Below are 27985 nucleotides of genomic sequence, written 5' to 3'. Positions count from 1 at the left end.
CTCTGGCAAGTACTTGGGTGGGAGACCTCCTTGAAATAACAGGAGTTGGGAGGACAGGGGCAGGCTTTATTCAGCTACCTCATAGAATATCCCTCCAGGCCCCCAGTAGGGGTCAGTCACCAGAGGTCATCATGACTTGCAGATGCACGCACACACACACAAATACGAAATAAATAAATAAATGAAGTGAGGCAACCTTCTTTGGAAACCCTGCTGGAAAACAGGAGATTTGTTTTGTTTGCAACATCAAGTGAAAATGAAATTATTTTGAAGGTTGTTTTTTCACATACAAGACTTCACTTAACATTGCAATAAAAATGTATGAATGTACATGAGGGAACTAATGTTGAACTAACCTACACCCCAAGTCCAATTAGTTTAGCACACCCAAGCTAGCAGAATAAAAACAACTGGGGCAGAGTTGCAAATTATCATTTGCTTTATTGTCTGGGGCAAGTCCAAATTGTGCCTAGGCAACCAACAGCTGATCCAAAATCTCTCTTGCACAACTTTTCTTCAGTGAGAGTCTAAATTGTTACAATTAAAAGTAAAAATGTACTGCACATGCTTAATTCAGTACTGCATGACCTTTCATTATCTGGGTATCAATGAGCTGGTACTTTCAGTACTGTGACTGAAGCTGCTTCTAAAAGCATTTAACTGTTTAACAATAAGAATCAGAGTTATTACCTTAGATGGAAATAATAAATTTATTTTTAAAAAGAAATCAATTAGAAGCCAAGTTTGGGTGCTGTTGGCACACACATCTGGTCTTTGTGGGGTTTCTGCATGGACAGAAGCTTTTACATGTTTAGTTCTCCTGGAATTGCAACTAATCTCCAGACTACACGGACCAGTGGCCCCGGAGGAAATGGTTGCTTCATAGGGTGGGCTCTATGGAAGTACATCCCTGCTGATCTCACTTCCCTCCCCAGACTTCACCCTCTCCAGACACTGGACCAAATCTCCATGCATTTTTCTTGCCAATACTGGCAAACTTATGATAACCCAAGGGAGAATTGGAGGCTGCACTGGGTGCTAGTTATTAAGTGAAACTTGGACATTAACACACACAGAACACTTCAGGTTTATTCTTAAGACTAGAAAGAGGCAAGAGTCCAGTAGCACCTTAAAGACTAACAAAATTTGTGGCAGGGTATGAGCTTTCATGAGTCACTGATCACTTCTTCACTGCTCATTTCACTTCACTAACTCACGAAAGCTCGTACCCTGCCACAGATTTTATTAGTCTTTAAGGTACAACTGGACTCTTGCTTTTTTCTATTGCCATGGACAGACTAACCTGGCTACCTGCCTTGATTTGATTTATGAATGGAGACTGCTGACTTCTGTTTACAGAGTATAATATAAACCAGTGATTGAATTAACCTTGGCTAGGGGTTAGCTAAAAAACCTAGACACAAGATGAATACAGAAATTAGGAGATATGCCCATTCTGTCCTTGATGGATTTTGCAACTTTGAACCATGAGAGGAAAAATAATCCAAATGTTGCAAATTCTGTCAGTTTGTAATTTCTGATAACAGATTTTTGCGGTCCCTGTGTGAAGTGAGGCTACAGGTGAAAGGTTGTACATTTTGGCAACACATTTTCTTTCTAACAGATTAAGAAACCATAGGATTGGGCAGAATTTCTGGGCTAGGGAATGGGTTTGTAAAATCCAGCCAGAGATTTACCTCGTTTTACCGCACGAGGACTGCCAAGGCTGCTTGTCTTCCTGGGCTCAGATCCTGCATTGGAAGCTCTGAGACTAACATGGGAGCTGCAGTCATCATCAGAGCAGGAAGATTCATCTAAGAAAGGAACACTGCTGATCTGGGTCGCTTTCTAGAAAACAAGCCACTAAAGTCAGCATGAAATGAAAGGCAGATGTCCCAATTTAATTATATCATATAAATCATGAGAAAGCAGTAAAGGAGTTCCATTTTGCCAACACTTAGCCCCATACCAAAAGTCAGTAAGTTCTATTAGGGTTGTCAGGTCTATGTTGGACAGAATCCACTCTTCAAAGCAGCCATTTTCTCCAGGGGAACAAACTTCAACTTGTAATATTCAAACACCATCAGACATAAATCACAAAAGTCAGATTTCCATGACTCTGTTTAAACAATGTCTCTTTGAATTCACGTGCCGCAAAGCTCTTTACTGTGTATACATCCCACTTCAATATAAATGGTTCAAAGTCTGGTTATTGTGATTTACGTCTGATTGTGTTTTAATATTACAAATTGTATTTATATTGTTAACACTGTATTGCCTTATATAGTACATATAAATGCTCACCTGGGACTCTCCTTGGCCACACCCCTCATAATCAAAAGGCCAGCAAGCCATCCACCACCCAGAATCAGATAAGAAGTGGAGAAAGGGTGGCCTGGGCTTCTCCAGGTGTTAATGAGGGCTGCTGGGGGTGTAGTGAAGCTCCTGGTGTCTGGCTGGCTGCTCTCCTAATCCAGGGATTGTTATGCAGCTGCACCTACTATTCAATGGACAAGGTAGGTAGGTGGGGAGGAGGGGGCATCAGAAAGGTTTAGGAGTTGTGCTCCTGTGAGCTCCTGCAGAATTCAAAGCCTGATTTCCATTATTATTTACACCATAGCCTGAGTCCACTATTATTTCCAAGGGAGCTAGGGTTGCCAAATCGAACCCCAGAAATATCTGGGGACTTTGGGGGTGGAGCCAGGAGACTTTGGGGGTGGAGCCAGGAGACACTGGGGTGGAGCTAGGGGGAGGCTGAGCCCATCTTGGAGGAGCAGCCACGGCGAGCGGAGAAGAGGCCACCGCGCCGCTGCCACCGCGCCGCTGCCACCTCGCCCGCTCCGCCTCTGGGGTGGAAGCGGGGGGGGGGGGGGTGGAGGCGGGCCGGGGGCGTGGCGAGCCGCAAGTCCGGGTCCTAGAAGGGCCCGGATTCGCGGCTCGCCATGCTCCTGGCCTGCTTCCCCCTCCCCTGCACTGCTGCCGTCTCTTGGCTGCTCCTCCAAGATGGGCTCAGCTTGGGCCCATCTTGGAGGAGCAACTGCGGTGGGCGGGGAGGGGGTGGCAGCGGTGCGGCGGCCTCCGGGCGACTCACCATGCTCCCTGGCGCCGTTTCCCTCCTCTCCCCCTGCTTCCATTTTTTGGGGGAGCGGGGGAAGAGGGTGGAAATCCTGGGGTCCCCCACCAGGGTGGGAGGTTTGGGAAGCCTAAAGGGAGCTGATCTCTCCCAGCTGAAGACCAGTTGTAAAAGCGGGAAATCTCCAGGCCCAACCCAGAGGCTGGCAACCCTAAGTTCTATAGTTGCTCATCCCATTCTCCTGGGGCTTCCAATTCATTTTGTTTGTGCACCAGACACTATAAGTGAAATTAGAGCTATTACTTTATGTAAAATGTCTCGTTTGTTCAAACATGCCACAGAAAAGTCTATAATACTGGCGTGCATTGTAAATGTGGTGTTTCATGGATTATGACCATGGAATGTGTTGACTGTACTAATTTTGCTGGTGCTGTAACACACACACACACACACACACACACACACCCTTACTAAGTAGAAGTCTCATATTTTGTTAATAGCTAAGGTACTGCAAGGAGAAAAACAGCCTGTCATGGGGAATGACTTAAATACCCTGATCACCATTCCTTTTGCTTGAAATCAGTCAGCCACTTTTCATTACAGTTTGTTTTCTACAGCATTGATGGGATTAGCAATATAATGCCATAGTCCTCTTTCTGTGACTTGACAACATTCTCACATTACTATTGTGTTACCTTGAGGTATTTTTCATTTCACCTACCCACATAGAGCTAGATCCAAACCTTTAAATCTGTAGCAATGTCAGTAGGAGACATACCAGGCATGTTGGAGGCAAAGTAGGTTGTTCCACTAAAGCCAGGGTAGAAAGTATTTACTGAGTGCATGGCTCTCAGTATCCTAGAAAGTGGAAATGTGGCTGGGGATGTGACTATTGATGTGTGACAAATAAAGTCTGAAGTATGTGATGGGGCAAGTCTGCTGCCATAACATGCTACATATGCACCTTTCACTGCTTTGGTGCAGTTTTGCTTCAGGTATAGTGACTTTGCAGAAGTTCAATATGGGAGAGGGAAAAGGGGGCATAGACTTTACTGCATAAACAGGCCCAGGATTCTTGCACTATGACAACTCCCTGTTCTCTGTGCTACCTATGCATTATACTTCATTATACTTCAAGGAGTGGCAACATCTGGGGCAGCTGTCCAATATTTTCTGCCCATTTAATTAGCCCTAGTCCACTGTTTCAGGCAACATCTTCAGCCTTGTAGCACTGCTATTCTTAATAAGATGCCTAAAATCCAGCCTCTATTTGAACTCTGGGATTAATCTTCATTTTTCATTTTATATCTTTCTCTCTACAAAGCCTGCAATACCAGTGTATATAGTGAAGTCTGATACCTTCTTGCAACAATGCTAATATATATTGTTTTCAGAGAGACAAAACTTGGGGGATTTGACCACTTGCTTAGTTTATCTCTCTTCTATTAAAATACTTGTTCCCAATGTAACCTTTTGCTGGCAACCAGAATATAAATTCTAAGGCTCTACTAAGGTCTCACGCCTAATTGTTACTCTCCACTGCAGTTTTCACAGGTTTGCCCACCTTTCCTAATTTTCTCCTAACAGAGAAATGTGAAATAGTTCCTTACCCCTTTTAGCATGGTGTAGACAGGCACTGTAACATTTCTGTAAATGAGGCAGGTAAATGGCCCAGGGGATGAATAAGTTGAGGCCTTTAAAACTGGGAATTGTTTTATGTTTAAAAGAGAGAGAGAGAGAGAGAGAGAGAGAATAAAGACCAATGAAAATATTAATGGAAGTATTAGCATTTAGCGGTGGGGTTACAGGGGTGTACATTGGCATGGCAATAGGGAAGATGAAAAAACTCAACAAGTGATCATGAAGTTATTAGGAAAAGAGCATTCATCATTAAAGTCAAAGATTAAATATAGAAATAATAGAGGGGGGGGGGCTGAGCCCAAAATGCATTCTCTGGAACATTCACTATCTATTCATAGACCCAAAAGGACAGGGAGGATAGGAATCTTCAGGCAGCAGAGGAAAGGTTTGTGAAAATACATAAGCACTCATAATTATTTCCATGTTCTCCCATTAAACTACCTGTGATGAGGCTTCAGGGCATGTGTATTTTTCATTCTGGTTAGGAATGTCTGCCGAAATTGTAAACCCTGAACCACATGGCAGAGGAATGTTTTGGCTGAGGTATAGCCAACACAAGGAACAATCCTAAGCAGGCCTACTCAGATGTAAGTCTCATATTATTCAACAGAGCTCACTCCCAGGAAAGTGCCCTTAGGAATACAGCCTACAAGTGTCATCCTAAACAGAGTTGCACAAACTTATAAGCAAACTTATTTGTTGAAAGCAACAAGATGCTCACTGCATTTATCCCTAATAAAAGTCACCTTCTTAGGTGAATCATTACGCCACAGCTTTGTTCTTTCCACAGGAATGCCCTCCCAAACAATTCTGTTTTGTACATTTTACAAAATGATAGAAGTTTGGGGCCTTCCTAATAGCCTCAGGTAGACCCTACCACAGTGTATGATGTTGGAAATATGTAACTGTTCTGTATGTCCTTTGCAAAGTTCTAAAGTTCCAGTCATTATAGGGTTAACACTGTGCCTGATTCCCTACTGTCTGCATGACCTAGGAAGAAGATAATGACTGCTGTCAATCAAGGTCTAGAAGCAGAAAACCTGTTTTGTCTGTTTGGTCAGTTAGTCAGGTGACTTCCTTTGTTCAGGCAGAGAGGTCAAGAAGGAGGAGGAAGTGGTCTTCCGTTAAGCATGTGGCCTTCTAGTGTGAGGATATAGATCTTTAGTGTTTGTTATTTTCACCTCCCAGTACCCTTTCCCTGTAGTAATAAATATGTTTTTGCTTTCATGTTAAATGCCTCTCAATGATTATTTGATCCAGTGATCCATCGCACTGTTTGAGATAAAGAAATAGAATTTCAAAGAGAATTTCCTAACATATGAGCCATTACAAATTATGCACGTGAATGAACAATTGACAATTTTAATTTATTTGCGGGATGGCATCTCAGATTGCTTTGCTCAGATAAGCAGATTTAGAAGGGTATAACTGCTTAGGATGGTACTGTAAAAAGAAGCCACTTCCTGTCTCAGAGCTCTTGGGATGTAGCACCAGCCTCCCCAAAGTGTCCTCGTCCTCTGGGTGAGGAATTCATTGGGGGTGGAGAACAATTTTTTTTTTTAATTTATTTTTATATCCCGCCCTCCCTTGCCAAAGGCAGGCTCAGGGCGGCTCACAGACATGGAAACCATGATTTAAATAAAATACAGTGTAAACAAGAATTTTAAAATACAATTCAGTTACATAAATTAGTTAAAATAGATAAAAACAAGTACTATAAGGTGCTATAGGTCACAATCATACATAAGATGGCTAGATGGTTACACGTCAGTTCCAATTTCGGTTTAGCCAGGTTCTATCTTAAAAGCAAGCTGGAAGAGAAAAGTTTTGCAAACCCTGCGGAATTGATTCAGGTCCTGCAGGGCTCGCATCGTCTCTGGAAGTTGATTCCGCCATCGAGGGGCCATTACTGAAAAAGCTTGCTCCCTGGTTGTCTTCAGTCTAGCTTCTCTTGGCCCAGGGATTTTTAAAAGATTTTGAGAGCTAGATCTCAGTGCTCTCTGGGGGACATATGGGGAGAGGCGGTCCCTAAGGTAGGCAGGTCCTCGGCCATATAGGACTTTAAAGGTAATAACCAGCACCTTATAGCGAACACGGTACATAACCGGCAGCCAGTGCAGGTCCCGCAGCCCAGGCTGCACGTGTTCCCACCAAGGTAGTTCCACCAGCAGCCTGGCCGCCGCGTTCTGCACTACCTGGAGTTTCCGTGTTTGGTATAAGGGCAGCCCCATGTAGAGGGCATTGCAGTAGTCTAATCTCGAGGTGACCGTTGTGTGGATCACAGTTGCTAGGTCGCCGTGTTCCAGGAAGGGAGCCAACTGCCTCGCCCTCTTGAGGTGGAAGAAGGCGGCTCTAGCAGTGGCAGCTATCTGGGCCTCCGTTGATAAGGAGGATTCCAGTAGCACTCCCAGGCTCCTGACCCTGTGCACTGGTATCAGTGGCGCACCGTCAAAAGCTGGTAGGGTAATCTCCCCTCCTGGTCCGCCGCGGCCCACGCAAAGGACCTCAGTCTTCGCCGGATTCAACTTCAGCCCACTCAGCCTGAGCAAGTCAGCCACGTCTTGTAACGCTCGGTCCAGATTTATAGGGACATCACCAGTCTGGCCGTCCATCAATAGATAGAGCTGGGTATCATCAGGGTACTGATGACAGCCAAGCCCGTACCTCCGTGCAATCTGGGCAAGGGGGCGCATAAAGATGTTGAACAACATCGGGGAGAGAACTGCCTCCTGAGGCACCCCACAGTGAAGTGGGTCTCTCTGGGACAGCTCCCCCCCCCCCGATTGCCACCCTTTGTCCCCGACCTTCAAGGAAGGAGGAGAGCCACTGTAAGGCTAGCCCCCGAATTCCTGCGTCGGCGAGGCGGCGGGACAGCAGCCGATGGTCGACCATATCGAACGCAGCCGATAGGTCTAGCAGCAGCAATACTGCCGAGCCGCCTTGATCCAGTTGCCGCCGGAGGTCATCCATGAGGGCGACCAAGACTGTTTCTGTCCCATGGCCCGGGCGAAAGCCGGACTGGCACAGGTCCAGGACGGAAGCGTCCTCCAGAAAATCTTGTAACTGTAACGCCACAGCCCTCTCGATAATTTTGCCCAAAAAGGGCAAATTTGAGACCGGTCGCTAATGTGCCAATTCGGCCAGATCTGATGTAGACAAATAAAAGACAAAGCTGAACAGTGAGTTGGTATGCATGACACCAGCTGCTCCTAGGATGTATTCTGCAAAACAAAATGCTGCAAATGCATCCTGAAGTTTGCTTGTATCCATGAACTAGCCTTATCAACAAACACAAGCTACCAAATGTATTTTAATTCAACCTGTAGTAATCTACCAAGAGAAGCATTTAAATTCCCGAGTGATTAAAAATACAACTGGAAATATCAGCTTTACAACAGTGGTATCTCTGAGTGGGCTAGTACTTACTCTGGCTAGAAGAGTCATTCCCAAGAGCCACTTCTGACAGTCTCATTCCACTCTTGGCTATTGCATAGATACGGCTCTCCTAAAACAAGGGTGAAAAAAATCAGAGGAAAAGGCAAATCAAAAACAAAATCCTCTTCTAGCTGCAAGCATCCTGGGTTGCCTTGTTCATTCTTCATAACCTGTTACTTTCCCCCTCATTGTGTTCTGAGACCAATACTGAGAAACTCAGTTACAAGTAAATATCTCGCATGGCACAAAATTGTAAACTATCTGTTGAATAGGAAGGAGGACATTATCAGTGTCATCCTAAGCAAAGTTATCTCCTTCCAAATTCAGTGAATTCAAGGAGCTTAGAAGGATGCAGCTCAGCTTAGGGTGGCACTATAAGGAAGAAAGGAAGAGATTTTAGTTGTGATGGTCCTCAGCAACAGAAACAGACATCAAGAAGGTGGGCAGGAGGGAAAGGGCTGGGAAGAGAAGGGGTGTTGTGGGGGGCACAACTGTGGCAGGGAAGGTTTTATCATACTCATCCAATCTGTTATTTCTTCCCCCCAACCCCAGATCTTGAACCCTTCCAACATTGCTTTGCAACAGAGAAGCAGAAACTGTGGTTTAAAAATTCAGGTCACACATAATACCTTTCTGATGTGTTCTCTAAAGTGCTTAAAGATGCAAGGCTCAAAAAGCCTTAGTTCACCTAACTGCACCATAAATTAAAGATTGGTTTCACAGTTATGATTATACTCTCCAAAGGGAATGGAAATAACAATTGGGAATGTATTTGTAATAAACTATGGTACAGCCCTTTAATTTATGTCTTGACTTTTTGGCCATGAATCATCAGACTCTGGCATATTGTCTAGCGTATCCATCAGTTCTCATGCTTATAGGTGCAGACTGCTATAGCACAAGAATGTAGGAGGCCAGGCAAGAACAGTCCATAGTCAGCAACACACTTCACAATGTTCTGCCCCTCCCCAGGCCCAATTTCCCTTCACTACATAACATTCTTCCTTTATACTACTGCCTTATTTTGCAATTAGGAAAGAGCTCTTAGCCTAACCAAGGGTGGAACTTACATCTAATAAACAAGAACTGATTATCACATAAAATAACAAAGCAAAGTCTGTAATTTATATAATTATTCAGTTTCATTAAAAACTGTGAAGTTGGCTTTTCAAGGCAAAGAAGTTTGATTTTAAATCTGTGGTATATGTTATCTTCCCACTTACAGTGATTCCTGATTCATATCTTACCCAAGATGGAAATCTGTGCAAGGGAGGAGTGGGGGGTTTGTCTCCCAAGTCCCTTACGTTGGCTTCAGAAGTCCCCATCTCCTTGCTTGAACAAAGATTCTGAGGAGTCTCTTTGTCTATCCCTCCCTCCTCCTTCAGACAATCCTCCATCTCCATTTTCTCTGCTACCTCTTCATCAATATCTGTCTCTTCCACTTCTCTCTGGCTTTGCTCAAGAGCTCTAACAGACCGAAATTTGCTGATCTCAATGTTCACCACATGATGAAAACAGTCAGTTCCTGACTGAGGTTGGCTATAATGCCTCTTGGCTAGTTGGATGCTGTCTCTTGGATTGCTCGGAGTCCGAGCTTTTGGGAGAGTCATACTGCCACCTTCCTTCCTTGAGAAATCTGAAGGTACTAAAGTAATAGTTTTTGACAAGTTTAAGGCTGGAATGGATGGTGAAACAGAACAATTAGGAGCCTTTGCTATTTCTCTGGAGGACAAATCTAACCTATGAGTATGGAATGTGGTGCTCAGTTCATCTGATGGATTGTACAGAACAGATGCTATCTTGCCCAAGTCACTGATGGACTTTTGAAGTTCCAGAGGAGACTGTAAAGTCAAAGCTCCATGAAATTTCATAGTATCAGTTTGATGGTTCAGTGATGCTGTGCAGGTTTTTGGAGATGCCAGAGAGACAAAATCTTTTTCTGAAGAATTCTTGTCATGTGAGGAGTCAACAGCAAATTTCAGTGAGTTCTGGAAAGGTTTTGATGTTATAGCTTTTGCAGATAAATGTTGATAAGTCTGTTGGATGTCCACCGAGAAAAGACTGGAATTCTGGTCTGAGTTCTCAAGGAAGGGTGATAGTGAACTTCTAGGTAGCTGAACATTACAACTTGAAACAGATGGAGTTGTATCTACAATTGGGAGCAAAAGACAAGAGGAGTTTTTCGTTTGGAGATTACTCAGTATGACTTATTTTTGCAAAATTCATTCCAGATATTTATGTACTAAACAAACAATCTATGTGTGGATCAGCACATTGGCTCTTTGAATTCAGGAGCAGATCAGTCATTCAGCCACCGGTTCTATGTAGTAATGTTGCTTGATTTTTACCTTGTTTCTTCAGAGAACTAAGCCATTTGATTGGATAGGAATCCTGTATAAGTTATAACAATATAACTTTTGTGAGTCAACCTAGTCCTGGTCAGAATTTCTCTGCAAATAATTGTATGATTCAGCCATTGACCTTGTCCTTTCTTACTCTGTGCCACAGACTGCCACTTGGCTTTGTGATTGCTGTACTTGCATCAGTATGTATACTCACATGGCACTTCAATCATTGTAATAACCTACATGGCATTTTTCAAGTATGCAAAGAGTTGCATATATATGTTATTTTATATCTAAGTCTTAATCATATTTTATTATTTTACATCTAAGTCTAAATTATAAATTGTTATATGTGTTTTGATTTTATAATTATAAGGTATTGTTATTGTTTGTATTATGACTGTGAGCTGCCCAAAGTCCGCATGGAGTAGGCGGCATATAAATTTAAAGAAAATAAATAAATATTTTTTACTAATCTTTACAGCATCCCTATCAGATATGCCAGAATTATCACCCCCATATTGCAGAAAAGGGACTGAGGCTATTTATGGCTTGCTTTAGGCCACCTATTGAAATCATGGCAGAAGTGAGATATTAAGCGAGGACTTCCTACTCTCATTTCACACTCCTCCAAATGTACAGCATGAAAAGGTCTGATGACTTGATCATTTTTTTTCCAACAGAAAAATCATGAAATTTCAGTACTGGAAAAAAACTTATACTATAGACCAGGGGTGACCAAACTGTGGCTCAGGAGCCACATGTGGCTCTTTCACACATATTGTGCGGTTTTTGAAGCTATCAGTTGGCTTGGAAAAGGCATTTCTCTCTTTCAATAGTTTCACCAAGCCATGCCAGCTGGCAGTCTGGAAATGTATTTTAAGTCAAAATTGCTTTCTTTCCACACCTCTCTCCTCATCTATTTGCCTTCCTTCCTTCCTGTCTTGTGACTCTCAAACAACTGATGTTTATTCTATGTGGCTCTTACATAAAGCAAGTTTGGCCACCCCTGCTATAGACATTCACAATATTTGGAAGATTTCTTGTGTTTAAGTGTAATTATTTTTGCAAAAGTTAATATGCTATCGTATGTTCAACGATCATACATTATTAAAGATTTTAATGTTATAAAGTTTAGCTTACTGTCTAAACATGTTGGTAGTCCTACCTTTGTGATTCTAAGAGAGTTTCTGTCCAAATAATACACTTTCTTTGAATTTCCACATAATTTATTTTTTGCCTTAATGTTTTCCCTATCTTTCATAAGGCAAAAAATTGAATATGCATGTGCTGATGGTAGCATAGGGTGCAACAGTCTGCAACTCTTTCTCAAGTAGAGTATACTTGTAATTTTTCTTATAGAATTTCCCCCCTTTTACATGCCATTAAAATGCCAATAATACAGGTTTATATGCTAACTAAGTTACACAACTGAAGCATTCCATGTTGCTTGATCATCAAAAGAAGCTTAGGTTTGCTACACAATGCGTACTTTTTCTATATTTCAATTTTGACAGAATTTCTGAATTCTACTCTAGCATTTCCAGAAGATAGTCCATCTTTTTCACCAGGACTCAAAGTGGATTATACACAGTGAGTCAATACAACCCACAACAAACTATACCACAGTCCATGATAATTTATCCAAGGAAACTGTGAAGACTTGTACAGTGCTACCCTATTGACAGCATAGAAAAGTTCTCTTGAATAATTCAGTTTTGCATAGTTTGCAGAAAGCCAGAAGAACGAGAGCCTTCCTGACTGCAGGCAGGCCACTTCACAAAGTGGGAGCCACTGCAAAGAAAGCATCATGGATGGGCAGTTGTTGATTTTGCCCATTTGCCGGTTGGCACCTGCAGAGCATAAACTTCTTTCTTTCTTTCTTTCTTTCTTTCTTTCTTTCTTTCTTTCTTTCTTTCTTTCTTTCTTTCTTTCTTTCTTTCTTTCTTTCTTTCTTTCTTTCTTTCTTTCTTTCTTTCTCTCTTTCTTTCTCTCTTTCTTTCTTTCTCTCTCTCTCTCTCTCTCTCTCTCTCTAGACTACTGTTCTTGTTACTCTTTCTACCCTTCTGTCCAAAGACAGTTAACATTCTATTAAACTTACACAGATTGATCTAACTCTAATCATGCATATTTTAGAGGATATATAAATTTTACTGATGTAATTATGTTTATACTTGTATTTTATGTTTTGGAATTACCCAATTTTTAATTGTTTTGCTGGTTTGATTACTGTATTATGCTCTTTTACTTTTAAGTTTACTTGCTATGGCTTTTATTGCTAATGCAATAAAGTTTATATATATATATTAGAGGACAAGTATAGTCAGTTACTGACAACACTAGTCAGATAATAGCCTCCCAACCCCTCTATAGAGCTTACAGGTCTACTCTGAGCCATAAACTAGATAAAATTCCTTATCAGTATACTGAATGGCAAAATTCCTTCCTTACCACCAAAATGGATTGTTAAAATGGCTAAAAGACTATCATCATCACTTTGCAATTTTCTAGTGGTCAAAACCATAGAGAAAGCAGATGATCAGAAGAGATGCCTGTCTGGAAGAAACAGATATATGTTTTGCCACAGCCCTTGTTATTTTCAAAAAGGAAATTGCATTCTCCTATTCAGAAGAACTTCCTGTTAATTCCAAACACACTTATATGCGTATGCATTATGGAGGGGAGTTTGAGCCTGTTTGGAGAGGAGGGACATACTCTCCACAAATGTTTAAAGCCAATGTTGTTTTTATTATAACTTGTCACATTCCAGAGCTGAGCACTGGCATAAAAGACACTTTCAGAGTTAAGCCTTGGTTAAACCCTCTCCTCACATACAAAAAAAACTATTCAGGAGCCTCTGAATTGACTCAGGGGCTGATCTAATACACTTATATGTGGAAGTCAATGTATTATTCAGAACAGACTGATCGGTGGCATCTCAGAACACTTAATACCAGGTTATTGTCACAACTGTCTCATTCTGTAAACATTCAGAGCAGATGATGACAACCTGCTTACAAAGCTTCCAACTAGAAGGGTGCATGCATGCACTTGTAGAGAAAGCAAAAGCCTAGTGGATGAAGAGGCATAAGTACATGCCAATGAGTTTTGCAGCACAGAATTCACACCCTGCCATTTCCCTTGCATTTGAAACATTAATTACATTCTGGTGAAAATCACTGCCTTTGGAATTCAGCAGAAGGAAAAGATTTATTTAACTACAAGCAAGATGAATCACAGACAAAGTAGGCTTTTTTACACAGTGGGCTTCAAATGTCTATATGTATTAGGACAATACATGACCCATGGTGCTCACCACCATGTTGAAATCTACACTGCTATGTAAAAAGGCAATCAGTATATGAAAACATAATGAAGGAAGCAGTCCTAAGTGGTCTGAAGACTGCAGCCATCAACTCAACAAGACAAAAATAGAGCCATACTTTACGCAGCAAATAAGATTGCCATGTGTATGTTAACATTACAGTGGCACTTTAAACACCCATGTACATGTAACGAGAATAGCTGACAGGGCTAGGGCTCCCTGATAGGTGTACACTGGTGCTTAAAAACACAAATATGTTACCATTCTTTATGTGTTGCTGCAAGAGCTATTGTTGGAACACTTAATATTCTGGACAACCATGCCTGCTGTCCTATGTGTATATTAGGACTGGACTGATAGTTAACTTCTAATGTTTTAAAATTTAACATTGAACAACTACAATCCATATTCAAGTGGACTCATGAACTTCACAAAAGTGACCATCAGAACCCATTAGGATAGAAGTCACCAGTTAGAAAGGTCTGAATATCTGGCACCGATAAAACATGGAGTTGGAATTCACATTGTAATATCCTAAACAACAGCTTATGAAAGTCCTTTTGTTTATCTCCCTGCTGCTAAAAATGACTAACATTGTAGGCAAATAATGCTAATCAGCATTTTGATGATGCATCACTACTGAAAGACATGCCATGCTAAAATTAGTGGGATGACACTCACAATTGGAATATTAGGATTGGGGGATACAATTTGTTTAAAAGAGACAGACAAATAAGGAAGGGGGGGGGGGAGGAGTAGCTTTATAAGTAAAATAGGTATATGCTTATGAAGAAATATGTGAATATGTAGAAGTTCAGCTGAGAGCCTATGGGTACAAATAAACGGAGTAAAAACCAATAGTAATATTATGGTGGGGGTCTGCTATAGACCACCAAGCCAGGCAGAGGACTTGGATGACACACTCCTAGAACAGATTACAAAATTCTCAAAGAGATGGGAAACAGTGCTCATGGAAGATTTCAATTACCTGGATATCTGTTGGAAGTCTAACTCTGCTAAAAATAAAAGGTCAAATAAATTCCTGACTTGTCTTGCTGACAACTTCATTTTCCAGAAAGTAGAGAGGGAAACAAGGAATCTGCTATCTGGGGTTTAATTCTCACCAAAAGGGAAGAACTGATTGACAGGGTGAAAGTAGTGGGCACCCTGGGTAGTAGTGACCATGTTATTTTGGAATTTAGTCTTGGGGAAGGGAAAAGCTGTATGTAGTCAGACATATAGGCTAGACTTCAGGAATGCAAATTTTGACAGACTTAAGAGTTATGCTGGGTAGAATCCTCAGGGCCAGATGAATTACATCCAAGGGTACTAAAAGAATTTACAGATGCAATATTTGAGTCTCTGCCCATAAAAAGTCTGCCATGAAAATGTTGTGATGCGACGTCACTCCAGAGTCGGAAACAACTGGTGCTTGCACAGGGGACCTTTCCTTTCCTTTCCATTATTTTTGAGAATTCTTGGAGAACAGGTGAGGTGCTAGAAGTTTGGAGGAGGGCAAATGTTGTTCCCATCTTCAAGAAGGGAGAAAAGGAGGATCTGGGTAACTACTGACCCATACCTGGAAACGTTTTAGAACAAACAATCAAACAGTCAGTTCTTGTATATTTAGAAATGATGGCTGTCAAATAAGAGCCAGCATGGGTTTTTCAAGAAGTCATGTCAAACCAGGACTTTTTCTAGCAGGAGCTCCTCTCCACAGGGCTCTTTTTCTAGCAGGAGCTCCTCTGCATATTAGGCCATGCCCCCCTGATGTAGCCAATCCTTCTGGAGCTTACAGTAGGCCCTGTACTGAGAGCCCTCTAAGCTGTTGGAGGATTGGCTACATCAGGGGGTGTGGCCTAATATGCGGAGGAGCTCCTGCTAGAAAAAGAGCCCTGCCTCTGAATATTAGGCCCGCCCACTGATGTAGCCAATCCTCCAAGAGCTTAGAGGGCTTTTAGTACAGGGCCTACTGTAAGATCCAGGAGGATTGGCTACATCAGGGGAGCGTGGCAGAGGAGCTCCTGCTAGAAAAAGAGCTTTATCAAACTAACCTTATCTCTTTTTTGGAGAAGGTTACTACCTTGCTGGATCAGGGGAATGTTCTAGACATAGTTTATTTTAATTTCAATAAGGCTTTTGATAAGATTCCACATACTGTTCTTGTTGACAAGTTGGTAAAATGTGGTTTGAATCCTGTTACTGTTAGATGGATCTGTAACTGGTTGACAGATCACACTCAAAGAGTGCTTGTGAATGGTTCCTCATCCTCTTGAAGAGGAGTGACAAATGGAGTGCTTCAGGAATTGGTCATGGGGCCTGTTTTGTTCAACATCTTTATAAATGGTTTGGATGAAGGAATAGAGGGAATGGTTACTAAATTTGCAGATGATACTAAATTGAGAGGGGTAGTAAATATGGTAGAAGACAGAGGATACAAGATGATGCTGACAGACTGGAAAACTGGGTTACAACAAAGAAAATGAATTTTAACAGGGATAAATGTAAAGTTCTGCATTTAGGTAGGAAAAATCAAATGCAAAATTATAGGATGAGGGAGACTTGTGTCGGCAGTGGTATGTGCAAAAAGGATCTTGGGTCTTAGTAGACCATGCACCAAACATTAGTTAGTAGTGTGATGCAGTAGCTAAAAAGGCAAATGTGATTTTAGGCTGTATCAACAGAAGAATAGTGTCCAGGTCATGCAAAGTGATGGTATCACTTTGCTCTGCTCTTGTTAAATCTCACCTAGAGTAATGTGTTCTATCTTGGGCACCACAATTTAAGAAAGATATAGACAAGCTGGAACATGTCCAGAGGAGGGCAATGAAGGTGATGAGGTGTCTGGAGACCAAGTCCTATGAGGAAAGGCTGAAGAAGCTGGGTATGTTTAGCCTGGAGAGGAGACGTGATATGATTGCCATCTTCAAGTACTTGAAGGGCTGTCATATAAAGAATGCTGTGGAGTTGTTTTCAGACCAGAACTGATTGGTTGAAATTAAATCAAAAGAGTTTTCATCAAAATACTAGGAAGAACTTCTTGACAGAGCAATTACTCAGTGGAACAGGAAGCGGTGGGCTCTCCTTCTTTGAAGGTTTTCAAACAGCGACTGACAGCAATGCTGATTCTGTTAACTTAGGCAGTTTGGGAGAGGGAGGTCAGAAAGGGTTGCATCAGTGCTAAGTTGTTGGGGGGGGTTTTGCCATCTTCTGGGCATGGGGTGGGGTAACTGGAGGTGGGGGAGGTATTTGCGAATTTCCTGCATTGTGCAGGGGGTTGGACTAGATGTCCCTGGAGATCCCTTCCAACTCTATGATTCTATGAACCAAGATCTACCTCATAGCACCGCACCTACCTCATGGACCGACATCCACCTATGCAAACCTCAACTTCATCAAACATCCAAATGTACAAGCAAGCTATTTTGACTACATCCAAGGTTTCCCCATCTACAGGAGGTAAGTGGGTGACCACCTCCCAGGTCCAAGGAGAAGGGTTGGTGAACCCCAGAACCCATATCCATAATGAGGTGCACCACCTCCCAGGCCCAGGGGGAGTGTGGTGGATCATCAGGGGGAGGCAGGTGGGTAACTGCCTTTGAGGCCTGAGGAGAAGGGTTGGCCACTGCCAGAATCCATCTCCACCATGAGAAGGTGGGCAGGTGCCCTCCTCCAAGGCCCAAATGGGAGTTTGGCGGTCCAACCCCCTAAACCCTATCACTAGGGGGAGGCAGGTAGATGAACACCTCCTGAGCCCAAGAAGAATTGCCCGTCTGCAGCAACAATGTCTATGAGGAGGAGGTGGGCAGTACTCACCCCCCAAGCCAATCCCCTCTAAACTTGAAGGGCAGGTAGACGGACACCCTGGGAAGGTCTGCAAGTTTGCTGCCTCAACATACTCCTCCTGAACCTGTGGCTGTGATTTCCCCACAGAGCACTTTCCTGGGGTCACCTGCTTTGGGGAGCTGTATCTCAGGCCCTCCTAAATCCAATACTCACCAAACTTGGTAGGCAAGTAGAGGAGAGTCAGCTGGAGACTCGCTGTGAGTTCAGAATCTCTAGCCCACAGGGGTGCAATTCTACCAAATCGCAAACCTCATGAAATGAACCAGCTCAGTAAATGAGTGAGACACCACAAACCTGGATGAACCTCCATTTTCCCGGTTTTTGCCCACCTTTATTAACTACCCAACAATGTGATAGCAGGAACAGAACTGAGGATTCTTGCTTCCAATTACCCTATTGATTCCTAGACATTAGTGATCAGTTTAAAAAAACACATTTACCCTTCAAAGCTTTCTGAAGTGCTTCAATCTGCTCTGTCAACCTCAGGTTGCAACTCCTAAGGTAATGGTTTTCCAGCTCAAGCTGTAAAACAATGGAGGAAAACTATGAAAAAGAATCATTTGAAATACCTTTTCATTTACAAAGGTTCTGTGCAGGTTTCTTAATTAAATGAAATCTTTTTTATAATTAAAATTAATTCAATCAAAGAACTTTTTAAAGTCTCACTACTTGGAATACTCCTTTACCCCAGGGCTTTTTTGGTAGAAAAAGCCCAGCAGGAACTCATTTGCATCTTAGGCCATACTCCATGATGTCACCACTGCGCTTTTTTGTAGAAAAAGCCTGGCAGGAGTTCATTTGCATATTAGGCCATACCCTCTGATGCTTTGCCAGCCAGAACTGCATTCCTGTGTGTTCCTGCTAAAAAAAAAAGCCCTGCTTTACCCTATCACTTTGTAGCCACACACACCAACATCTACTAAGTTCAATGAAGCTGGACTCACTTAACTAAATTACTAACTAAATTCAGAGATTGTACTATAAACTTGAATTTTTACAGGGCCAACTCAACAGCCAATTGCACCAGAAAAGAAGAGCATATAACTGGACACTATGGGTTAGATCCAAAGTCTCTCTACTGTAAGTGAAAAGGCCATGAGCACAGCCCTGGAAAGCCAGTATATACATTTTCTATATAAATAAAAATAGGCACTTCTGTGATGTAAGAGAGATTTTTTTTGATTAATCTTTCTCACTGCAGATAGTGTTACCAAATATGGGTTAGAAAATTCCCAGATATTTGCAGGTGATACCTGGAGAGGGTGGAATTGAGTAGGGGATATAATGCTACAGGGTCCATCCTCTGAGGAATCCATTTTCTTCAGAGGCAATGATCCCTATAATCTGGAGAGCAGTTGTAATTCCAGGAGATCTCCAGGTTGGCACCCCTAACTGCAAATCCCCATAATGTTATATCCCAAGGCCTTCTGGGGGGTTCCCCAAGTTCTGAGGACCTGTTTTGGGACAATGTGAAGGCTGCAAAAGGAAAGTGAGGATTGAAAAGCCCATCTAACTAACGGAGCTCTGCTTGTGGTCCTTTGAATCCAACTATGTATATTCTCATATTTCACCTAAAAAGACTCCTGATGATAGTGTCAATGCAGTGGTTTCCCCAAGGATCCTTAGACAGGACCCCCATAAGCAGAGAGAAAAAAATCAGTATAGCCACTTTGCTATGGAAGCTTACTGAACAACCTTGAGCCAGTCACACTATCTTTGCCTAACTGCCTCACAGGGTTGTTATGAAAATAAAATGGAGAGCAAAGGATGCAATCCACTTTGGGTTCCCATTGGAGAGAAAGGTAGAGTATAGATGAATGAATGGATAAATAAATAACAGGTAGCATTGGACAGCTGCCAAGTAAAGGATGGCCATGAAATAGTGGGCCTAAAAGCCCATTTTTGTGTCAGCACAGTTGTGAAAACATACAGGGATGTAAAAAACAGCAGCTCTTTAGTAAGCCATACACAGTGAAACATAGCTTGTGTTTGAAATATTCCTAATAAAGAATTCTGTTTTCATGAATGCTGTATTGCTGTTGTCCATGAAGCTTTTCTATCACACACTAATAAATATTTCAACCAGTACAGCTCAGAAAAGAGGAGACAAATGCCCACCTCTTTCAGCTTAACTGTCACCCAGTCCTTAATTTTGGCAGCTTTTTCTTGAACAATTTTAGCTTCTTGTGCTCTCAATCGCTTCTGTAAAAGAAAAAGACGAAAGTGTTAGGAAAGCACTAGAGTCAATTTGATCTCATTTTTCATAAATGTGCTTGAGTATCCTTTTACAAGATATCTTGCTTGTGCAATTGAAAGGGATATATTGAAGATCTTATGGACTTGCACCCAGGGATGGTAGTGGGGAAAGGGTGCAAACTGCATGAAAGCCCTACAAGGCTGAACACCCCAAGGTTATGTATTCATTCATATTGCTTAAGGTTAAAGGACAAGAAAGACTGTCCAAACGTTCACCTATAGGCCAGTGTCTTATGTTCTAATCCCAGAATTCCATGAAAATGAGCTGGAGTGCAAGCAATGATGACAAATGAACATGGGGACAATCAACAGTCTTGAGTGAAAGGGAGGAGGAAGAGAGGGTTACACTCCAACAGCCACTGCAGCATGTTCTCTGAAGATGAGCCAAAATGATTCCTTAGCTGAGGATTATAAATAGTGAGGAACAACAAGCAACTGCAGCAGCCTCAAGCGGGAAGAAACAGAAGTGGATAGCTACCCTCCCCAACACCCACTGGACAACTAATGTGGTGATTAAAACAAAACAAACAATCAAAAAGACTCAGTACTATGTGATTATCATGGCAGAGTGCCTTGAGTTAAATTTATGCCAATGACTGGAAATCCTGTTTCCACAAATACGTATTATCCAAAGAATATACTCAGTTCCTACCTTATATTGGATGCACCACGCAAGCATACATTTAGGAAACTTAAACTGGTGGCAAAGTATCTCCACAACATGTTGCCGAGCAGAGCTTCTGATTGGCCACTGGAGATCTGATTGGCTGTGCAGATTAGGGTTACCAGACCTTTCACTATGGTGGTAGGTCTCCTGTTGACAACCTGCTTTGCATTTTTTAAAAAATGTTGGGGATATGTGTGGTGGTACCACTTTCAGGGAGAACTGGAAATGACAGTGCATAGCTCTAGAAAATACTGAAAAGGTTTGGATTCTGGCGATTCCTAGACCTATCCACCAACATTTCTGGCTTTTCCTTGGAAGTGATGTCACAGCGCACATGACACCACAAATCCTCCCATGTTTATTATGTCTATTTTATACTATCATGAATTGCTCTGAGCCTCACTTTGTGGGGGAGAGGAGGTATATAAATTGAATAACAAATAAATGCCCACCCTCCGGCCTGCCAGTTGCCAGGCCAAATTAAAATAATATTTGGGCATCAGTTGGTAGTATAGTGTTGTTTTTTCTCTTCCTTACTCCTCTTTCCCAGTGTATTTTAAAATAGTATTCATTTTCTTCCCTGCGCTCAGGCTTTCTCTCTGTGTCTGGTTGGCTCTGCCTCCTATGGCAGCCATTTTGTGACTGTGCTCACCAATCTGTGTCAGAATTCGAACGGTTTCCACAGGCTCAAAAAGTCTGGGGCCTAAGATCTACCACAAGGAAAGTAAGTACAGGATTGCAGTCTAGGTGGCTGGGTTTTAACCAGAATCTGAACATGCCACTGAGTACTTGTTTGGCCTATTAGCTTTCCTGGATTCCTAGCTTTTATTTTTTAAAAGGCAAATATCTAGGCCTTCTAGATTCAGAAGTAGAAAGCAAAATGTACAGATCATTTTCTACCAAATTTATGCTGTGAAAAGAGACTTCTGCCAATTTCCTTTTGTTCTAGTCAATAAGGCAGGTCACAGTTGAGACTGAGATGTATGGGAAGCCCAAGGTAGGGTTGCCAGTCCCCAGGTCCCCATGGGTTTCCCCCCAGTTTTCAGGGTTTCTGCCCACTGCCAGCCAACTGGCCAGTGGGAGGGGGAAATCCCACCCCCACACAGTGACACTGTACAGTGACACTTTGGTTTGAGGGCAAAACTCGGATTGAAGCCAATTTTACCACAGAGTTTTGTCCAAAAACTAGAGCATTGCCAAATGATGTCCCAGACATGATGATATCATTTCCAGGTGATGTCATCATGCCAGGGATGTCCCACCAGTGCAACGAGGGGACCAGGGAATGCTTTGCTTTCATTGAATTTGTTGAGGGCTTGCAGTTAATTCCATGTTTTCTGTTACTTCGCTTTTAACCCGCTTCTAAGAGTAACTAGTATTAAAGAATAGTATCTCATACCTTTTTCTGTATTCTGCCCCCCTCTTTTAAATGTAATTTAGTCTGCCTACTAAAAATACAAAGAGGGAATATTTATCAGTTCATTCCACAGCTCTTTCAGGTTGAGAGCAGCAGGAAAAAAAAGTGATCTTTATATTTAATAACAGTAAAATGATTTTAGATGGTACATCAGTAAGTCAAATGGAGCCAAAATGGGTGGCATTACCTACTGATGGAGGGCATGGAAGCAGTCCAATCTTTCAGGTGCTTTTGTCTTTGAAAATTTTGCAGGCTATACAGAATATATTATTTATTATTACATTTATTACTTTAGACTTTTATCCTGCCCTCTCTGCAAGCAGACTCAGGGGAGGCTAACAATCAGTTCAAACATTTATAATTACAATTTAAAAACAATTAAATACAATTAAAATGTTTTTTAAAAACACTTTTTATTTTAATTAAACAAAAAGAACTATTTACAATGAATATTAGAACAGATTTACTTTTTCTCCATCCTCGAAATCAAGTCATCACAGATTTTTGTCAGTTCGTCTTTTTCCTTCACCTTCTGTTCCATAAGCCTCTCCAGTGACTGGACTCTCACTTGTTCCTTGCGCAATGCAGCCTGCAGTGCCATCACTTCCACTTTCGCTTTGCTGCTTATTTCAGCTATCTCTTTATTAGCTTGGCATAGCTTTTCTTCTGCATGTGCTTTCAGAGCCTGATATCTCTGCTCTTCCTTCTTAGCTCTGGCAGCATAGTCTTCAACACACTTCTTCAGAGCCTCTTCATTCTTTTGAAATCCTTCTATGGCCTCTTTCCGTTTCTCAGATCGTTTGAAGAGGTCAGCAAACAATTTTTCCATGGAATTCAGCTCAGAGAGTAATTGCTGTTTTTCATCTAGTACTTTCTGCAGTTCTTTTTTGGCATGTTCCTTTGGATATAGCTTATCCAAAGATCTGATCGGTTTCTTTTTACACAACTGAGTTTCAAAGGTTTTTATTTAAAACTGGGATTCAATAACAATCTGAGTGCTCATGAAAACGCTGAAGTCCAGACTAACCTTTCTGCATGCTAGGATTCTCTTCCTTCTAATTGCATATTAAAAGCACAATCCTATGGGGGGACCCAAAGTGCTTTGGGAGCAAACCATCCCCCATGTTGGCAGAAATTGCATTAGCGCCAGCATAAGTCCAGTCCTGCTGTGCAGGAGGGCACTTACGTTGGTGTGGGGCTGCCGAAGCACTGCTGTGCCCAAAAACGGCGGCACTGTACGGTTGCGCCCAAGCGTTGGCGGAAGTGCGGCGGAGCGACATGCTCCGGCGCAGGAGGGGGTGGTGTTGGGGGCACAGCCTGTCTTAGGCGGCTCCCTAAGTTGTTCGGGCCATGACATGCCCCCCCCCCCCCGAGAGGCATAAAGTTACGTCTGCAAAAACAGTAGCATATCCTATAGGCACTAATTGAAACCAAAACCAAAGGTTGTCCCATCTGCTGTGCAAGCTCATAAACCCCTTAGGGAGTGGTGTAATTTCCTCACCAATCCCCTCGTGCCTCAGGCTGATGAGCCCCCTCCCCCACAGCCAATCACTGTTCCCCCCCCTCCTAGAAATACTTCTGCTCTGGCCCGGCACAACTCAGTTGTTAGGGACAGGCACGTGTGGCAAGGGGCTCTGACGGGAAGCTCCTTGCCACATGGACTTAGAGCGAGGGACAGGCACGTTGGTGATGGGCTCTTCACTGCGCGATTGCTTTGACAGTATCTTTGACTTGAGAGGGGGAGAGCGAGGTCTCTCCCCTGGTGCTAACTGCTCTTGTTTCCAGGTTTCCACAGGTTCCTGGCTCCCGGAGGCTCAGCATGCGAGGACTGTTGCCCATGGCTGAGTAAGTGCAACTGTGCACCCCCACTGTCCTCCTCTCGCTCAAGACTAGGTGGTGTGTGAGTGTCTCCAACTCTTGAACCAGGCAGCAGACTAGGCTTGCCAGTCCCCAGGTCCCAAAGGTACATAACCCACCATGAAAACCAGCTTCTATTATTAAATTATACAAGGTCACCAAAAATAAACACAAATTCCACCATCATAAATTACAACATAACCTTTAGTCCTTAATAGAAAAGGAAGCAATAGCACCAAGAGTCTTTCTTTTCATCCTATGGTAAAACTTCCCATCTCATTCCATGAAATCCTGGTGTAGTACTCCAAATGTTTAATGTCTGTCCAAAGTTGAAGCCAATAATCCAAGTTTCCAAGGACAAGGTCGTACTGAACCCTTGTTTCGCGTGAGCTTCTTCAAGCTGCAACAATCCTGAATAACATGAATAATATACAATGATACAATAAAACCATATGCACATAAGCCATAAAAACATTTTAAACCCTGAATAAAATAAACAAACCTCATAGCAATTTCTCTTAAGTGTTAGGCCAAACAGCCAGCATATTTGAAGGAACACCTACAAGGTGCTACAGTGAGTCATGCTAAATGGCTTATATGCAGCAGGTGCAACAATTCAACATGTTCCTTAAAGCTACAGAGTACCCAGCTACAGTAATGCTAAATACTTATTACAAATATCCAAAGCACAAGCCAATAAATTATTTTATAAACAGTATATTTTATAAAAAAACATGCCAAATCCCAATCACTATTTAGACCAAATAGTGATTGGGATTTGGCATGTTTTTTATAAAATATACTGTTTATAAAATAATTTATTGGTCTAAATAGTGATTGTATATTATTCATGTTATTCAGGATTGTTGCAGCTTGAAGAAGCTTATGCGAAACAAGGGTTCAGTACGACCTTGTCCTTGGAAACTTGGATTATTGGCTGCAACTTTGGACAGACATTAAACATCTGGAGTACTACACCAGGATTTCATGGAATGAGATGGGAAGTTTTACCATAGGATGAAAAGAAAGATTCTTGGTGCTATTGCTTCTTTTTCTATTAAGGACTAAAAGTTATGTTGTAATTTATGATGGTGGAATTTGAGTTTATTTTTGTTGTCCTTGTATAATTTAATAATAGAAGCTGGTTTTCATGGTGGGTTATGTACCTTTGATTTTTTTGTCCTTTTGCCGTGTTACTCTCTGTGTGTTGTATAAATCCCCAGGTCCCAGCAGGAGTTCTTCCACTTTCCCAGGCTCCTTCCCACCCCCAGTCAGCTGGCCAGCGGGGGGAAGCCCCTCCCCCAGAGGACCATGTGCCTTTCCACCTCCGGAGGCTTCAGTCTCCGATTGAAAGGCTTCCTCTTGGGATGGGGTGTCTGTGTTACTTTGAACAAGTTGGCAGCAACTTGTAAGTAGAGAGGCCACTCCCTCGCTTCAGCGTCGCCAGAAACGGCACGGGGTGGGGAGGGAATTGTCTGCTGAGCACTTCATTATTCCCTATGTGGAGATCGATTCTCATAGGGTACAATGGGGAATTGATCTGGAGGTTTTGGGGGCTCTGGGGGAGCTGTGTTTTGAGGTAGAGGCACCAAATTTTCAGTATAGTATCTAGTGCCACTCCCCAAAGTACCCCCGAAGTTTCAAAATGATTGGACCAGGGGGTCCAATTCTATGAGCCCCCAAAGAAGGTGCCCCTATCCTTCATTATTTCCAATGGAGGGAAGGCATTTAAAAGGTGTGAGGTCCCTTTAAATGTGATGGCCAGAACTCCCTTTGGAATTCAATTGTGCTTGTCACACCCTTGTTCCTGGCTCTGCCCCCAATGTCTCCTGGCTCCACCCCCAAAGTCCCCAGATATTTCTTGAATTGGACTTGGCAACCTTACAGCAGGGTCAGGCAGGGGGAGGTGGCCTCCCCCCGTGCCACTGCTGGCACCCTTCCCTTGGTCTATCCTCTGCCTTGGATGCCTGTGGGGAGGTGGGTCAGAGACTGTCCCTTTAAGAGAGCACCCAGCTGAAACACAGCCTGCTCCTCCAGCTGCTGCCCCTGCAGGTTCTCTTGATTTCTGTCTCTGTTTTGCAGGTGGGAATCCAACACAGAGGCTTCCTGTGTGGTGCTCTACCTCCCCTCCACTCTCTCAGCTGTTCCTGCTCACCACTCTGAGTGGAGCCCCACCCCCGCCGAGATTGCCCAACATACACCAGGGAAACCGTTACACTCTGTTCTGGAAAAATAAAGTCTGAGCTGTGCCCTCCATTGTCCCTCCTGCTTGGCATCTGCTGCACGTTCCCTGGGCGCCTCCCCTCTGTCACTCTGTCAGTGGCCTCTCCGAGGGAATGCAGGGAGGGTGGGCACACTTGGTTCTTGAGGGTGGATGGGGAGAGGGCTATGAGCCGCCACATTGCCCCCGTGTGGCTGAACAGGGGAGGTGGGTTGCCACCCCTCAGCCTGGCCGGGCTGATGGCCTACCTGACCCCACAGGGATGTTGTGTGCAGGGCACAAGGGGGAGGCTGTTGAAGTGGATGTATGCCCAGTAGCTCGCACTCTGAGTTCTGTGGCCCCCGGGGGAGGTGTTCCATGCACAAAGCAGGAGGTGTCAGGGCAACACAGGGGTCTCTGGGTGGGGGGTGTCTGTGGGACTTGGTGGTCTGCTCACTCCCAGACACACATTCCAGCCACTGTTTATGGCAGCGAACTCCTGCACTGTGTGCTTCCTGTTCATCTGTGCATGCCTCTACCTGTCTGCCTGCCATTGGGAGAATCTCTAACAGGGAAGAGTGTGAGGGGATTGACAGCCTCTCAGGCACAGGCTTTCCACCTCCTCTTCCAGTCACATGCAATGGGCTGGCCGATTCCGTGGTCCTACGCGACCCTGTCCCTCTTCCACCCCCACCTCGGCAGCGAGCCAATGGCGTGGGCATGGGTGCAATCACCATGGCAATGGCTTCTCTCGTGCTTGTCTGCCCACACTCCTCCTCCCCGCCTGGCGTAACATTTCCCCTTTGGGAGCCAACTGCAGCCGCCTATGCTAGTTCTACACTCGAGCGCAGCTACATGGCAGTTCTCAGGATTGAGCTGTAAATTCTTTAGCAAAAGAGTTATCTCTGTTATCTGATGATCTTCTATATACTGATATTCATTATACACTTTGCGTAATTGGTAAAAAGCATACTGGAGTTCTGAAAACTTGGAATGGGGCAGCATTAACAATTGCTGTTGGCAAAGAATCTGTGATGGTACTTGCAGATCAATTAACCGCCCAAGGTTTTGGATTGTAATTTTGAGTTTTTATTCGGTTTCCTAAATGGTTGTACAGAAAGGTAACAGAACAACATGTACATTATGTGCAAATTAGACTACCAATTTGGGAAACTTTAATATGGCAGTTCTAAGGAAGGCTTAACCACCTCTATCATGCTTTCAGCTGAAAATACACTTGTTAAGCAGAACAAAAAACTCATAAACATGATTTAATTGAAAACTTGCCAAATTGAAAGCAATGAAGTTATCCTATCTAAGCATTACTTGCTTCCTTATGCAATATATTAAATAATTCTGTTTGAATTATACCAATATTTGACAATATTTTAGCAACTGTTAATAGCTACTCTTATGATCTGTAATTTCCTGATATTGCAAGATACTTCTTTTGTATTCTGTTAAAGTAGATTTGCCTGTTTATTAAACTGCCATTGGTGGTTGCTAAACAGATTATCCATTTTACCTGCTCTTCCAGTTGTGTTTCCAGTTGGTTTATCAGTTCATCCTTTTCTTGTACACTGTTCATCAGTTCCTGGTATTTCTTGTGTTCAATTGATTCACTTGTTTTCATGTTTGCAAGTTTCAACTTCTCTTCCACCACTTCAGCCTGAAAGATTCACTCACATGGTCATTGTAAACATTATAGCTAGACTTTGGTGAAATTAATAACTAATTTAATAATTAGTTCCTATCCACAGGAACTCTTAAGGAATTGTCAAGATTTTGTTATTCTTTATAATTCCATGCCCAGAGCTTTGGGACTCCTGATGAAAATATAACATCAAAGGGCTGAAAGAAGGAAGGTTTTTCAGGAGTATTAACAGAGATACCTGGAATCACACAACATTGGGACAGAGAGGT

General features: G+C 42.8%; 1 protein-coding gene across 1 annotated transcript in view; it reads right to left on the bottom strand.

The window, feature by feature from the left end:
- Positions 1-27737, bottom strand: part of LOC132590613 (pleckstrin homology domain-containing family H member 1-like) — a gene marked incomplete at its 5' end in the record, with an annotated part of 85812 nt that extends 58075 nt beyond the window's left edge. Inside the window, 7 exons of the mRNA XM_060263586.1 lie at positions 1698-1848; positions 4684-4775; positions 8141-8219; positions 9397-10298; positions 18106-18187; positions 19784-19867; positions 27588-27737. Coding sequence (XP_060119569.1) covers positions 1698-1848; positions 4684-4775; positions 8141-8219; positions 9397-10298; positions 18106-18187; positions 19784-19867; positions 27588-27737 — 1540 coding nt within the window. The remainder of the gene's footprint in view (positions 1-1697; positions 1849-4683; positions 4776-8140; positions 8220-9396; positions 10299-18105; positions 18188-19783; positions 19868-27587) is intronic.
- Between the last annotated feature and the right edge of the window lie 248 nt (positions 27738-27985).

This window comes from Heteronotia binoei, unplaced genomic scaffold, assembly GCF_032191835.1.
Source record: "Heteronotia binoei isolate CCM8104 ecotype False Entrance Well unplaced genomic scaffold, APGP_CSIRO_Hbin_v1 ptg000334l, whole genome shotgun sequence".
Classification (NCBI taxonomy): domain Eukaryota; kingdom Metazoa; phylum Chordata; class Lepidosauria; order Squamata; family Gekkonidae; genus Heteronotia; species Heteronotia binoei.
This window is presented reverse-complemented; position numbering and strand designations above follow the sequence as displayed.